Source organism: Syngnathus leptorhynchus, chromosome 8, assembly GCF_054491065.1.
Source record: "Syngnathus leptorhynchus isolate UIUO chromosome 8, UIUO_Slep, whole genome shotgun sequence".
Taxonomy (NCBI): domain Eukaryota; kingdom Metazoa; phylum Chordata; class Actinopteri; order Syngnathiformes; family Syngnathidae; genus Syngnathus; species Syngnathus leptorhynchus.
In genome coordinates, this window is record NC_141202.1 from 10,708,683 (window position 1) to 10,720,519 (window position 11,837).

The following is an 11,837-nucleotide window of genomic DNA, read 5'->3' on the forward strand; positions in this document are numbered from 1 at the left end:
GCGTGTTATGATAATTGCCGGAGCATCAAAATAAATGGTAAAGGATAAGTTATGAACGGGATTTATGTAAAAATTAAATATCACTGCAGAAAGTAACATAAATAAACATTTCTGGCTACGTCGCATTAGAAAACCCTACACCTAATTGCATACTCAATGAAAGTACTTTTCTGTGTAAAATTGTTGATTATGAGGAAAAAATTGACTTGTAACGATTATTTTTAAAAGTTAAAATAAATGTATGGTGGCCCAAACCCAACCACACAAAAAACAACAACAAAAAGTCAAACCTCTACATAGGAATTTAATTTGTTTCGGGACCTACTTGGTATGTTGAAATCGTCCTATGTTGGGTCAAATACTCCCGTAGGAAACCATGTTAATTACCAGCCCAGTGGGCTAGTAGTAGAGTGTCCATCCTAAGACTGAAAGGTTGTGGGTTCAAACCCCGGCCGGGTATATAAGACTTTAAAAATGGAACCCATTGCCTCGCTGCAAAAATGATAATTCCTTAATAAATACTGCAGAGCAATAAAACAAATCCATTATCAGAGATGTAAAAATAAATAATCACTAAAAGGGATTTTTATTGTCACTGTACCTTAAAGACACAGACACATAAGTTCCGTGATTTACTGATATGTATCGTATATAAACTACAAACATAGCTTTTTTTTTCCAACTTGCATAACGTTAACCATAAGACAATATTTGGCGCTGGCCTTCTCACATATGATGGTTTCAGTGATCATCAGCAATCTCCTTATTCTTTATCCAAACGTTGAGAGATGATGGTGATCCCTTGGAAGGCTTGATCGGTGCTTAATGATGGTCAAAATTGTTGACACGTTTTTACTGCCATATTGTTTCGCAAGATTACTCTCATACACTCCGCGCTCATGTTTTCTTGTGATTTCTTGTTTTACTTGTAAGGAAATCATCACCTTCTTCCTTTTTTTCACCACTATTACCATTTGCGTTAGCCTTTTGGGACGCTAACTGACGTCATCCCATTTTATGGCTGCATTGCACTAATAAAAATGTAATAACATACAGTATCATATTATTATTATTAGAAGATTAATTATATACATTCCAATACTTAGATTGAAACGAATTGTTTCAAAATGCATGAAAACAATAGAGCGATAAATTGAGAACATTCTGACCAAGGAATATCTTCACTTTGTTTAAAATCTGAATGTTTTATGTAAAAAAAAGAAATGTGAGCAACCGACCACACTCAATTCTGCCTTTGCAAAGATGACAATGTTCACTTTTGACAAGTATAAATTCAGCACAATTATATTTATTGTTGTGGGTTTTAATTTGTACTGATGTTCATAAATAAATAAAAAAGTAAACAACAGTTAACTCATTCACTGCCATTGACGAGTACAGACGTGAAACATCTATTTCAACTGCGCTGGCACTGAGTTAACCACACCTCCCCTGACACTTCTTGTTCTCCTAAAGAAAATATTGACATAACACTCAGTGTGTGATAACCAAAGAGTTCATAACTTGAGGATTTCGTCTCTCCAGCTGTCTCTGTCGCGCCGTTGCCGCTTGCGTGCCAGCTCTGGGAAGTAGGCGTTGTTGTAGGGCCGATCCCGCTCGTTGACGTCCCTTCCCGCTTCCTTGTTCTTCCCGTTACGCTGAGCGAGCAGCTCTTGGGCCCGCCGCCGCTCCTCCGCCTCACGCTGCAAACGCTCCGTTCGGAGTCGCTCTATTGAACTGGCGAGACAAGGCAAGCGAACCTTATCGACTGGGCCATTGAGAAATAAACTAATTGCAATATTCTTTTTAATCAGCTTCATTACCTTTCCCCGCTGCTTCTCTTCTCCCCTCTGTCTTTCTTCTTGCTCTTGTGTGTCTTGGTGACCGTCTCGCCCATCGCTTTCTTCATCTCCTTCAACGGGTCCAAACTGTCCTTCAGCCGTCGATCCTTCTTCTCCCGCTCCTCTTCGGTTAACTCCTTCCCCTTGTCGTTCCTCATCTCGCTCTGCTTCTCCTTTTCTTTTTTCTCCTCTTCCTTCTCCTGACCACTTTTCATGTACCACGGTGTGACCTCGGTGCCTGGCTGGGGCCCGAGAGACACCAGTAAGCCGATGGCGCGTTCCTGCTTCTCCTGGAAGAAGGAAGAATATCATTGGCCATTAAAATGTCTCATTTGATGCTGTCCTAAAGACAGGGTCGTACAGTTTAACTCGACTGCAGCTACCAAATATTTAACACAGTAGTACCTTCTCCTCTTTTTTTTCTTTGATATACTCCTCATTGTCTTTGTTCTCCACAGATCCCTCAAGGGGGAAGAGGTTGAGGTGCTCCAAAGCTCCATTCTGTTCCTCAAATTTCACCTCCCGGCTTCCTCCTGCTTCCAACTGGAGAGCTGCTCGGGCTTTCTTTCGCAGAAACTCAGTGCGTGCCTGAAGTGTGTGAGAAACAACACTGTGTTTAATCGTAGCGAATGGTGCCAGCATTGAGCAGAGTACAGATCTCTGTCAGTTGTGGAGGTCAAATGGTCCTGGACCTTTTCTTGGTGCACAACCCCAACAAAGCCTTGGGTTGTGGTGTGTTTGCATTTATGTTGTCCACCCACCACGCATACTAGTTTACACTTACATACAGTAGCAACTATGGTGGCGTGCTAGTTAGTGTGTGTGTCTCGATAAGTCACCTCTTGCTCGGCTCGGTCCACTCTCCGCTTGGCCTCTAGCTCCTCCGCGGCTGCCTGAGCTTCATCTCTCCTCACTTTGGCGACGTTGTCCTTGTTGCGAACGTGCCAGCTCTTCTTGGGGAGAATGTTCATGATTACTCCGAAGGAGGCTGGTTAGCTTGCTAAGCAGGCTTCGACTGTGATGGAAAAAATTCGCAAGTCAAAGGGGAGTGTCAATTAATACCTAAACTACAATATACACTTCCGTTATAAGAGGAAAGCCATGAGGGATATCCTTGATATCTTAAGCTTGGTGTACTGGTCGAATAAATTAGTGATTGTTAAAGGGATTCAAAAACATAACAGTAGACGTCGTGGAAGTAACTTACCCGGGAGATAGTTGCTGTCGCTGGCTAGCCACCGGAAAACTACACCGGAAGTAAACATGAAACGTCATTGCAATAACACCATTTGAACACTAGATGCCGCTGTGTGTCCTTGAATTTATTATTATCAACCATGACGTACTTAAATGACGCAAATACGTATGTACAAAATAACAAAATGACACATAAATTTCTTTAACTCAGCACAGTCATAAACACTCTAACTGACACACATATGAAAGAAAAACAATGAGTCTGTTTTTAAATGTTGATTTTTTTTGTATATCTTGTTTTATTATCTGGTTCATTGTGTCTGTAAATAATGTTTATTAGGGTTTATCATGATAACATATCATAAATAGACTAACAGCAATAAAAGAGTGCAATGGAGAAAGGTTTGTCACGCAAAGTCTCGTGTCGGTATCTGAAGTTGACGACTCAGATTTTCGATCTGTTTCACCAAGAACTGCTTGTCACGGCCCTCCTGTGAGGAAAAAAACAGTAAAAGGACAACATGTAAAGAAGATAAAAAAAGACAATGATGAAGATAAAAATGCAGAATGACTACATTGTACCTGTTTGAGTTGAGCTCTGAGCAAAGTAACACTTTTTCCATAAACAGCAGCCAGGGCTATGAAATAACCCATCACTACGCTGTTGGGGAGAAAACAAAAAATAATTACGATACTGGTTTTCCCCATAAGGGTCAGAGGTGAGCTGGGTGCTATTGGAGCTGACCAAGACAAGGCAAACAGAGGGATGGAGAAGGCCTGGGAACCAATGAAGAAGAGAAATTCCTGCGTGACTCCCGAGAGGCGGTCGAAAGACATCGGAACGATGGCCCACGTGTAAGGGAAGATGCGGAAGGGGCCGCAGCCCATAGATGGTCGGATCCTGAAGAACCAAACATGGATCTTCAACAACATCCATAATACATAGCTAGCCAAGGCCACTACTCACTCAGCCACACTGTAGATCATAACCAGAGTGGCCATGCCCCATCCGAAGAGCAGCACCACCAGGAAGACGAACGTGGAGGTGGTGGAGCGGAAAGTCTTGTGGGCGGGCCGACAGTTGTTGAACAGTGTAACCTGAGGGCATAGGTTGGAGCTTGACCAATATGGAATGGTTTTAGAACCTTCACCTGATATTCATATTTTCCCTCACTAGTTGGAACAAATGCTCAAATGGTTTCCATAGATGAATAAAGCAGGTTACCTTCTTGCAGTAGAAGAGGATGACAAACTTGGCTGTATTGATAACAGGCAGCAGGGGGCAGAAAAGAGCCCCCGTCCAGACCACTGTCTGGCCGTACACCAGGCCCAGCACGTTGGCCGACACCACAAACTCCTGCCGACCCACCCACCGAGTCAGCTTGTTGGACCAGTTGTCCACCAGCATCCTGATAATCACAAACATAAGACTACAGGATTCCCCCCCACCCAAAAAAAAAGACGGTATTTCCATACCTGCGTGGAAACTCGACCAAGGCGAGTATGGCGATGGTAACAATGAGGTCAAAAAGTGTCAACTTGTACATTTCCTGACCAATTCGTGTTTCCCAGCACTGAGACAAACAGGAAAAAACAATTTTTTAGATTGTTACATGGTATTTTGTTTGTGCACACTTACCGGGTACTCCTCGTGGTTGTACTGGCACACGTCACACTTGTTCGTGTCCACCTGGCATGTGATCTGACCCCACAGGGTGAACAGCAGAACTCCCAAACTTACCAAGCGCAAGAACACTGCCCTGAATGTGACAGAATGCAATAACAGAAAACTGTTTTTATATCCATGACTCTCTCTCCCATATGAAAAACGTGCTGCTTGAACCTCAAGAGGGCCAGTATGACTGTGGTGCTGGGCGGGTATCGCTCAAGTAGTGCGATCTGGTCACAGATTAACGGCACCAGGAAGTTACCAGCGGTGATCACAATGGAAGGCAGATACTCAAAAATCAAACCCAGAATCCCACTCTGACCACTCTTGCCCTATGAGGGTGAGTTCAAACACCAATTACACCTCTGACATTTACTCAAGTTGCAAATACGCCAATCACGAATGTTTACCTGACTGAAAACCGTAGCCGCGAAGATGCCGAAGCAGGCTGCCCCGATGAGCCCCAAAGCAACAAAGGCCATGAAGATGCGAAGGGAGTACAAGATTAGTTTTTGACAGAAGGTCAGAGCGGCTGCTTTCTGCTCCATAAGTTGCTCTTCCAGATCTACCTGAGTGGATCAAAGACAAAGTCCAAATTTCACAAACCAAACCCTATGTTAAATAAATTATTTTTATTATAATTAGGCTACATTATTTATTATTTTTTAAATAATACATGACATAATCTTTTTTTTTTTTAATCAGAATATTTAATATTTCAACTCAATCCAAAAGGTGGTCCGAGTGTTCCGCTCTGACCTGGAGCCGGTAGTGGATGTTCTTCTGCTTCAGCTTGGTGGCTCGGTCTCCCAGGCACCCGTAGTCCCAGCCCGTGAACACAATCATGCTGTAGTTGCCCACGACGCCACCTCCCGTCGCCACGGCAACCCGAGCTGCTGTCCCCATCCTGCGTGAGAAATCATGAGGAAACGTAACGTTCAAAAAGTCGGTTTTTGCGACCTACCGGGCCAAGATGCAGATGAGGCAAAATGCTAAGTAGAAGACGGCGGTGAAGAGGTAGGCCAGCGGGATGTTGTAGGAGAAGTTGTTGTCACCCACCAGAGTGTTGTTGTAGTAGCCATAAAACAGGTACGAATACTCCATGAAACCCTGAACAAGTGGAGGAAAGCTCATTAAGTCACATCTGTGTTTTTTTCTGCTTATACTAAAATAAGGTGTATTTGCACATCCACTACAGTAGGTGGCAGTGGCGCTCTTATTGTTATTGTAGAAGTCTACTTAACAATTTTATAGACAAATGTTACTATTTATAGTTGCAGCAGAGAGTTTGTGGGGAGGGGCACAAAATATTTTATAATAATTAAATAATTGGGAAACGCAAATGAAGTGAACACAATAAGTGTGATTAAATTGCGATTAGACTGCTTATGTTCTCAGGTCAACGGGTTGCGTGGGGTCATTTGAGACTCTCACCGTTCCCGAAAGGAAGTCAAGGATGTAATTATAGAACGCCACCATGACTTGAGGATTGGGATCGTATTTCATGCATTCCTCGGGCCCTGCAAAACACACGGATGCAGTGCAAAGCCTTAGCAAAACTCACTTGGCAACTCAACACAAAGACTGGTTACCAGTGTTGTTAGCAGAGCTGCTGTCGAGAGATCTGAAGACGATGCTGGGGATGAAGACGAACCCAGCGATCAGTAAGAAAGAGACAAAATTGAGTACCACCAGAAAACGCAGGAACAGGAAATAAGACTGGACACCGCCGCCAAAGTTTCCTGGGGGGGATAAAATTTTACCATGAAATAAAAAGATTTTGAAAAGTGAAATTTTTGGAATGTAGGAACAGGATAAATTTTAAAAAATGAATTGGTGCCTCCAATTTGTTGCAAAGACTTCCTCCAAAGCATAAAGAAGTTTAGGAACTCTCTGGCGTTGTTTTTGATTTTCTTGAGGGTTTTGCGCTTTCTTTGTTTCCAAGATGTCATCCTGGAGGAAAGTACGGGCACCTGCATTTTCTGCACCTGCCTGCATGTAATTAAACATTATTTTATTATTACATTTGATTTGTGTGGCAAATATCAAATATTTTTTTGAAATGAAAATACAGTCTCTGACCTCACAGCCCTTTTCAGCGCCATGGGCAGAGGGATGGTATGGATCTCCCGAGGCTCCTCGCTCGATTCCGTGTATCCATCCACTTCATCCTCCTCTTCTTCTTCTGTGCCTGCTGGGTTCCACTTGAAGTGAGGGTAGTTCCGATTGGACCCTTGAGATGAAGGCCGTCTTAATCTCAGCGACTCTTGGCCATTTGTATAGAAGTAATCGCGGACTGCAAGACAATGAAAGCAGGTAAGATAATCATGAATAATAATAATAAAAATAAATAACAACACACCTTCAGTGTAGTCATTGTCATTTGAGCCTTGTCGCCGAGGGTCCATTCCTCATAAGTTCTGTTAAAAAAGTCAAAATCAGCGCTTGTCTTGGGGAAGACGTGTATTTCCTGGAATCTCTCTCACCTCCTGTGATGGACTTTACTCTTTTGCAGGTGGACGCACTTCCTTGTTTTCTATTGTGTGCTATGGTTAACCCTTTCTGACCCACAACTAAAAGGCACAATTCTTCCCATTCATTTTATTTAATAAGTAGTAATACTCAATTGAACTTAGAGGGAAATTGTGCCTGTACAAAAAAATATATATATGTAAAGCATTTCGGGAACATATTGTGTACAACATACAGTGGGTATAAAAAGTCAACACACCCCAATTTAAATACCACTTTTTTTGTGGTGAAGATTTTTTTCTAAATGTACATCATTTACATTACCTGCAAAATAGAATTAATTAATTAAGGGAGAATGACTTCTGGAAATTGAAATATTACAAAAAACTGGCATTATTCCAGGGGTGTGAAGACTTTTTATTTCCACTGTATGCTTGACTAGAAAGTATCGACAGTAACTGAATAAAAATCACATTTTTGTACACGGGAAGAAAAAAACTATTGAGTGATAACAGGCAGGTGCAGTTCAGAGTGTTCAACCAACGGCGCATAAAAAGACATTTGTCAAGGCAGTGTAATGTATATGTGTCCATATGAACCATTGTAAGCAATATGAATGACAGGTAACATACGTGACTCGTAGTGGAAGTGCCGCAGCAAGAAAAACACACAAGTTAACAGACTGGAAGATTCGGTTATCAAAAAAAAAAAAAAGATGTTCAGTGAGGAGAGGTGCGGATGACTTGGACCCTTAGATATTTACAGACCTTTTGATTTTCATTTTCATGCAGTTCTGATGGAGATTGTGCTTCTTCTGCTACGACCACATGGAGGCAGTTTAATACAGACACAAAAAAAGTTTCAAAACGGACTCAGTAATAATTAGGGCCTGACTAACCATTATGGAATTTTTTTTAGGCATATTCTGATATTTGGCAAATTAAAATTATATAATCAAGTAATTAAAAAAAATCTAATGAATATTTTTTTTTTTTGGTCCCTTAAAACTTGTAACAATAAAATATATAAATTACAGACAGAACTGTTGTACAGTGCTTTCTCAAGTATGAATAAAATCTTACAACGGTGGAAATGCGTTCAAATCAGCCGCTTTTAAAAGAGCTAATATTGACAGATAATTGATTTTATGATCATTCAAAGTGATGTGATGTAATTCTCTTTGTTTCACGTTTAGTTCAACAGGGAATGGCAATAAACAGCTTGAACCCTTCTTTGATGGAACCACTGCTTCCTTTGAAATGGATTGAGTCCGAGTTCAACGTCACCTCGTATCTTAATAAACTCGTACAATGGCTCACTTGTATCTCGGGGCACCACCGAAATGAAACTCCAGCTCAGTCAAGCCATATTTCACTCAGTCATGTTTGTCATTCTTATCGCCGTTCATTTTTGACTTCTCAGCGTCTGTCTTCTTGTCTGCTCTCCTGCTTCCCCCGAGAGCCCGGCCCACAATTATACAACCGACGGCCAGCAAGTGCATGGCGAAGTAGATGGACGACCAGTAGGCGATGGTGTCGGAGGCTTTGAGCAGCACGAAGCCCATGCACATGTAATCGTAAGCTCGCATCTTCAGGAACCAGTGGACCCAGTCGAAGACGCTCTGACCGCGCGGGCCCAGTCGGGTTCGCACCGACGCCTCCATGGCCGACTCGGCGGCGATGCATAGCGGGATGGTGAGGAAGGACAGGTAGTATCCGGCGTGTAGACCGTGCCAGTAGGCGCTAATGAACATGGTCCAGCCCGCCCTAAGGACAGAATCCCGTTTTTATTTATGTTCAGTTTGATGCTTTTTAGTTGCTTGAAGCCAAAAATGGAGCCTTTTGTTCCCTCACCTGAGCGTGTAGGACTTGAAGGGGGCGTTGGGGTAGATGTAGTGATGCAGCCACCACTGCACAGTCATATTCCAGTAACGCATGCCGTGCCGGACCTTCACGCAGAAATCCGTGTTGTAGCAGTCGATGTTCTGGATGGTTTTAAAGTCGTACGTCTCTTCAGCCAGCGACTCGGGGCTTTGAAAAAGATTTTTCAGATTTCTCGTGTACTCGGATGCAAACGTTCTTTCAAAGGTCAAGTGTGGGTGATCCACTTTCGGTTACCTGTAGCTGACGGTGGGTCCCCCGCCTGGTTTGCACTGAGCCCGTTCTGGATAGCAGCCAAGACCGGCGCTTATGCAACCGGCCTCTGCGCCGCACCACGCGGCATAGAAACGCATCCTGAACACGAAGAACACCACTATCATGTAGAAGAACCTGACGTGAGGGTGAAAGAGAAGAAAAATTGGGTTAGGGTTCTTTAGGTTGAAACCGCAAAATCCACATAAAGTGACAAGTTGGTCATTTGAGGTCACCTGAAAAAGAAATTATGATCCAGGAACTCGTCGGTGCGGACGTAAGCCAGTGGGAAGGCGGAGTTGACGGCCAGGAAGAGCACACCGAAGACGGGCACCAGCTTCAGTCGCTGCAGGCACGGCTCCCAGCCGGGCAGAGCCAGCGGTTTGGGCTGCTCCAGCCAGTCGGTGTAAGTTTGGAAGCGAAAGAACGGGCCTTTTGGAGGGAAGATAATGGGAAGCACGGAAAAAGACGGGAATGAGAGGACAAGGACAGACAGAAATGTGGACAGAGGACAAAATACACAAATGGAGAAGATGACATTGGATTCATGTGGGAAGAGCACAAGAATAGCAAAGAGCTAGATTAGTAGGGCTGAACCATTTTGTACAATAAAAGTGAGGTCAAATTCAACCAAGCCACAAACTAGTTTTTTTTTTTTTTATCCCAACTGCTTTTAGAGCTTTCGCTAAGCAGATGTGGCCTCCAATTTGCAGCTTTTGAAATTTCATATTGCTATGTTGCGATGTCTATTTGATGAATTGTTCAGCCCGACACATTAGTACTAGTGATACTATTTAACAAAACTAGTTAGACGTATATGAACTCACACGATGTTGGATAAGTAGCAGAGTGAGACAAAGAGAGAAATCGGTTAAGAGTCATGCAAAAGAAAGTCATTTCAACAGGACGGACAACATAACATGCTCACGTTTCCACATTTCCTCTTACAAGCGACACAACTTCTTCTTCCTGACTCACCTGTCATGACACCCACATAACAGTAGCTGTACGACATGATGTCATACAGGGACGGTTCCCGAGATAGACGACCAACCGCCGAAGACCTGCTGAAGGAACTCACTTCCTTCTTTTTCTCCACGTGGAAGCCGTACACCTCGTTGGCTAGGCTCACCATCTGATTCGTATCGGAGTGCAGAAAGTGTCAAAACATCCGTTTGGATTATGGTTTTCAAACAATTGTATACCTTGAGCGTGAGAAGCAACTGGACGGCGTTGGCAAAAGGTGTCGGCGCAGGCAAACCAAACCATGTGACCAACCGGAAGAAGAGGAGGTATAAAAAGGTCCAGGTGAGACTCAAGGCAGGAGCGAGCCTTTATACACAGAGGAGAACGGACTCAGTATAGAACACGCTAAATTTTTGAAATGTCTCTTCTCAAATATTCTATTGAGGATGCTCCTTTACTTGGGAAGAAAAAAAACAAGATTCCACTGTAATAATAATCATATTAAAAAACTACCTCCAGTTGCTCTTGATAATAATCCAGGTTCCAATCACCGTCACCAAAGAGTGGAGTGTGTGCACTTGACAGGTAGCGATCGTAATGGAGAGACCCAGGAGCATAGCAGCCCCCTGCTTTAAGGGAGGACCTGATACCGAAATATGACATCATCAAGAGCTCCAATCCCATCAAGTGACATACAGATACAGATTAAAACTGTCCAAAATATTGGTCGGACTCAAAAAGACACTCACTGAGATAACGGAAAAGGAATCCAAGCGGGATGGAGGCTGCGAGGACTCCCAAGTACACCAGCTCATCGGGAGACATTGTTGCTCTGAAAGAAAATGTTGACAGTCGTTATTTTTGGTTTTAGTGATTTGGATATACGAGGAAATATTTGCTTCAGACAAGCAGTAATGTTGCACATGAAAAAAAAATTAAGATGTGTGCATATCAATTTTTAGGTTTTAAATCAATATGTGGGCGTTTTAGTAGCCAGGATGTCTTCAACCTTTGAATGCATTTGATTGACCATCTTTATTATACGGACTTGCGCGTCATTTTTTTACGCCGACAGTCAATGTAGCCTGGACTGGGGTTAGATTAATGATAACGATTTTAAAATCCTTTCACAGAAAAACACAAAACAGTCCAGCCAAATCAATGAAGCGGAGCGAACGTGTTTAAAAGTGAAAGTTGGCAACCGGTCGGGATAAGCAGTTCCTCAATGCACACAGTGCGATACTGGATGACATTTAAAGTAGTTCAATAAATTAGCGTAATTGGTTTACATAAGCGTCTGCGACACAAAGCCAACATACTTACGCGGAAGAGGACTGGTGTTTAAATGGAGACGAACCAAGCCCTGCTTTGCCATTCACAACAAGTTTCCACTGACAGGGGAATTACTTCTGGTTTCGTGACGTTAAAGGACATGATTGGACGCGGCCATTTTGCATTGGCGGCGGGCTGTACCATCACAGGAGGAAACGTATCCATCCATCATTGCAGGGAATTTCACTCAGTGGTCCGCAAAGAATTGTAACGTTTTTAAAAATAAAT

General features: G+C 43.0%; 3 protein-coding genes across 4 annotated transcripts; all 3 read right to left on the reverse strand.

Annotated features, from left to right (window-relative positions):
* Positions 1–1,277: 1,277 nt before the first annotated feature.
* On the reverse strand, positions 1,278–3,141 carry leng1 (leukocyte receptor cluster (LRC) member 1). The gene is made up of 5 exons (XM_085919480.1): positions 3,049–3,141; positions 2,681–2,856; positions 2,247–2,429; positions 1,824–2,131; positions 1,278–1,737 (listed from the first exon to the last, which is right to left on the reverse strand). Exons 2-5 carry the CDS (start codon positions 2,810–2,812, stop codon positions 1,518–1,520), a joined length of 843 nt encoding a protein of 280 aa, XP_085775606.1. The 5' UTR covers positions 2,813–2,856; positions 3,049–3,141; the 3' UTR covers positions 1,278–1,517.
* A 181-nt stretch (positions 3,142–3,322) lies between these two features.
* Positions 3,323–7,208, reverse strand: tmc4 (transmembrane channel-like 4). The gene is made up of 16 exons (XM_085918778.1): positions 7,070–7,208; positions 6,790–7,003; positions 6,548–6,699; positions 6,300–6,449; positions 6,142–6,227; positions 5,672–5,817; positions 5,467–5,614; positions 5,118–5,276; positions 4,882–5,039; positions 4,678–4,798; positions 4,515–4,612; positions 4,264–4,447; positions 4,006–4,136; positions 3,784–3,939; positions 3,621–3,699; positions 3,323–3,529 (listed from the first exon to the last, which is right to left on the reverse strand). The coding sequence occupies exons 1-16, from the start codon at positions 7,113–7,115 to the stop codon at positions 3,446–3,448; spliced, it is 2,112 nt and encodes a 703-aa protein (XP_085774904.1). The 5' UTR covers positions 7,116–7,208; the 3' UTR covers positions 3,323–3,445.
* A 364-nt stretch (positions 7,209–7,572) lies between these two features.
* On the reverse strand, positions 7,573–11,705 carry mboat7 (membrane bound O-acyltransferase domain containing 7). 2 transcript variants are annotated; one of them, XM_085919435.1, is made up of 9 exons: positions 11,601–11,705; positions 11,027–11,109; positions 10,791–10,920; positions 10,517–10,643; positions 10,290–10,446; positions 9,548–9,743; positions 9,297–9,449; positions 9,033–9,209; positions 7,573–8,945 (listed from the first exon to the last, which is right to left on the reverse strand). In XM_085919435.1, the coding sequence occupies exons 2-9, from the start codon at positions 11,100–11,102 to the stop codon at positions 8,555–8,557; spliced, it is 1,407 nt and encodes a 468-aa protein (XP_085775561.1). In that variant the 5' UTR covers positions 11,103–11,109; positions 11,601–11,705; the 3' UTR covers positions 7,573–8,554. The 2 variants fall into 2 exon arrangements, with proteins under 2 accessions (XP_085775561.1, XP_085775560.1); XM_085919434.1 differs by having other exon boundaries at positions 11,597–11,679.
* Between the last annotated feature and the right edge of the window lie 132 nt (positions 11,706–11,837).

Bases quoted from the DNA above. Each gene is read 5' to 3' on its own strand.
- leng1 (XM_085919480.1), bottom strand. From the start codon at position 2,812: ATGAACATTCTCCCCAAGAAGAGCTGGCACGTTCGCAACAAGGACAAC. The intron at 2,430-2,680 runs GTGACTTATCGA...CACACACTTCAG, and splicing joins TGGACCGAGCCGAGCAAGAG to GCACGCACTGAGTTTCTGCG. The intron at 2,132-2,246 runs GTACTACTGTGT...TCCTTCTTCCAG, and splicing joins AAGAAAAAAAAGAGGAGAAG to GAGAAGCAGGAACGCGCCAT.
- tmc4 (XM_085918778.1), bottom strand. From the start codon at position 7,115: ATGGACCCTCGGCGACAAGGCTCAAATGACAATGACTACACTGAAG. The intron at 5,818-6,141 runs GTGAGAGTCTCA...CCACTTGTTCAG, and splicing joins TTGACTTCCTTTCGGGAACG to GGTTTCATGGAGTATTCGTA. The intron at 5,615-5,671 runs GTAGGTCGCAAA...TTTCTCACGCAG, and splicing joins CTCATCTGCATCTTGGCCCG to GATGGGGACAGCAGCTCGGG.
- mboat7 (XM_085919434.1), bottom strand. From the start codon at position 11,652: ATGGCAAAGCAGGGCTTGGTTCGTCTCCATTTAAACACCAGTCCTCTT. The intron at 9,744-10,289 runs GTGAGTCAGGAA...TCCCTCCAAAAG, and splicing joins TTATGTGGGTGTCATGACAG to GCCCGTTCTTTCGCTTCCAA. The intron at 8,946-9,032 runs GTGAGGGAACAA...TTCTGTCCTTAG, and splicing joins TTCAAGTCCTACACGCTCAG to GGCGGGCTGGACCATGTTCA.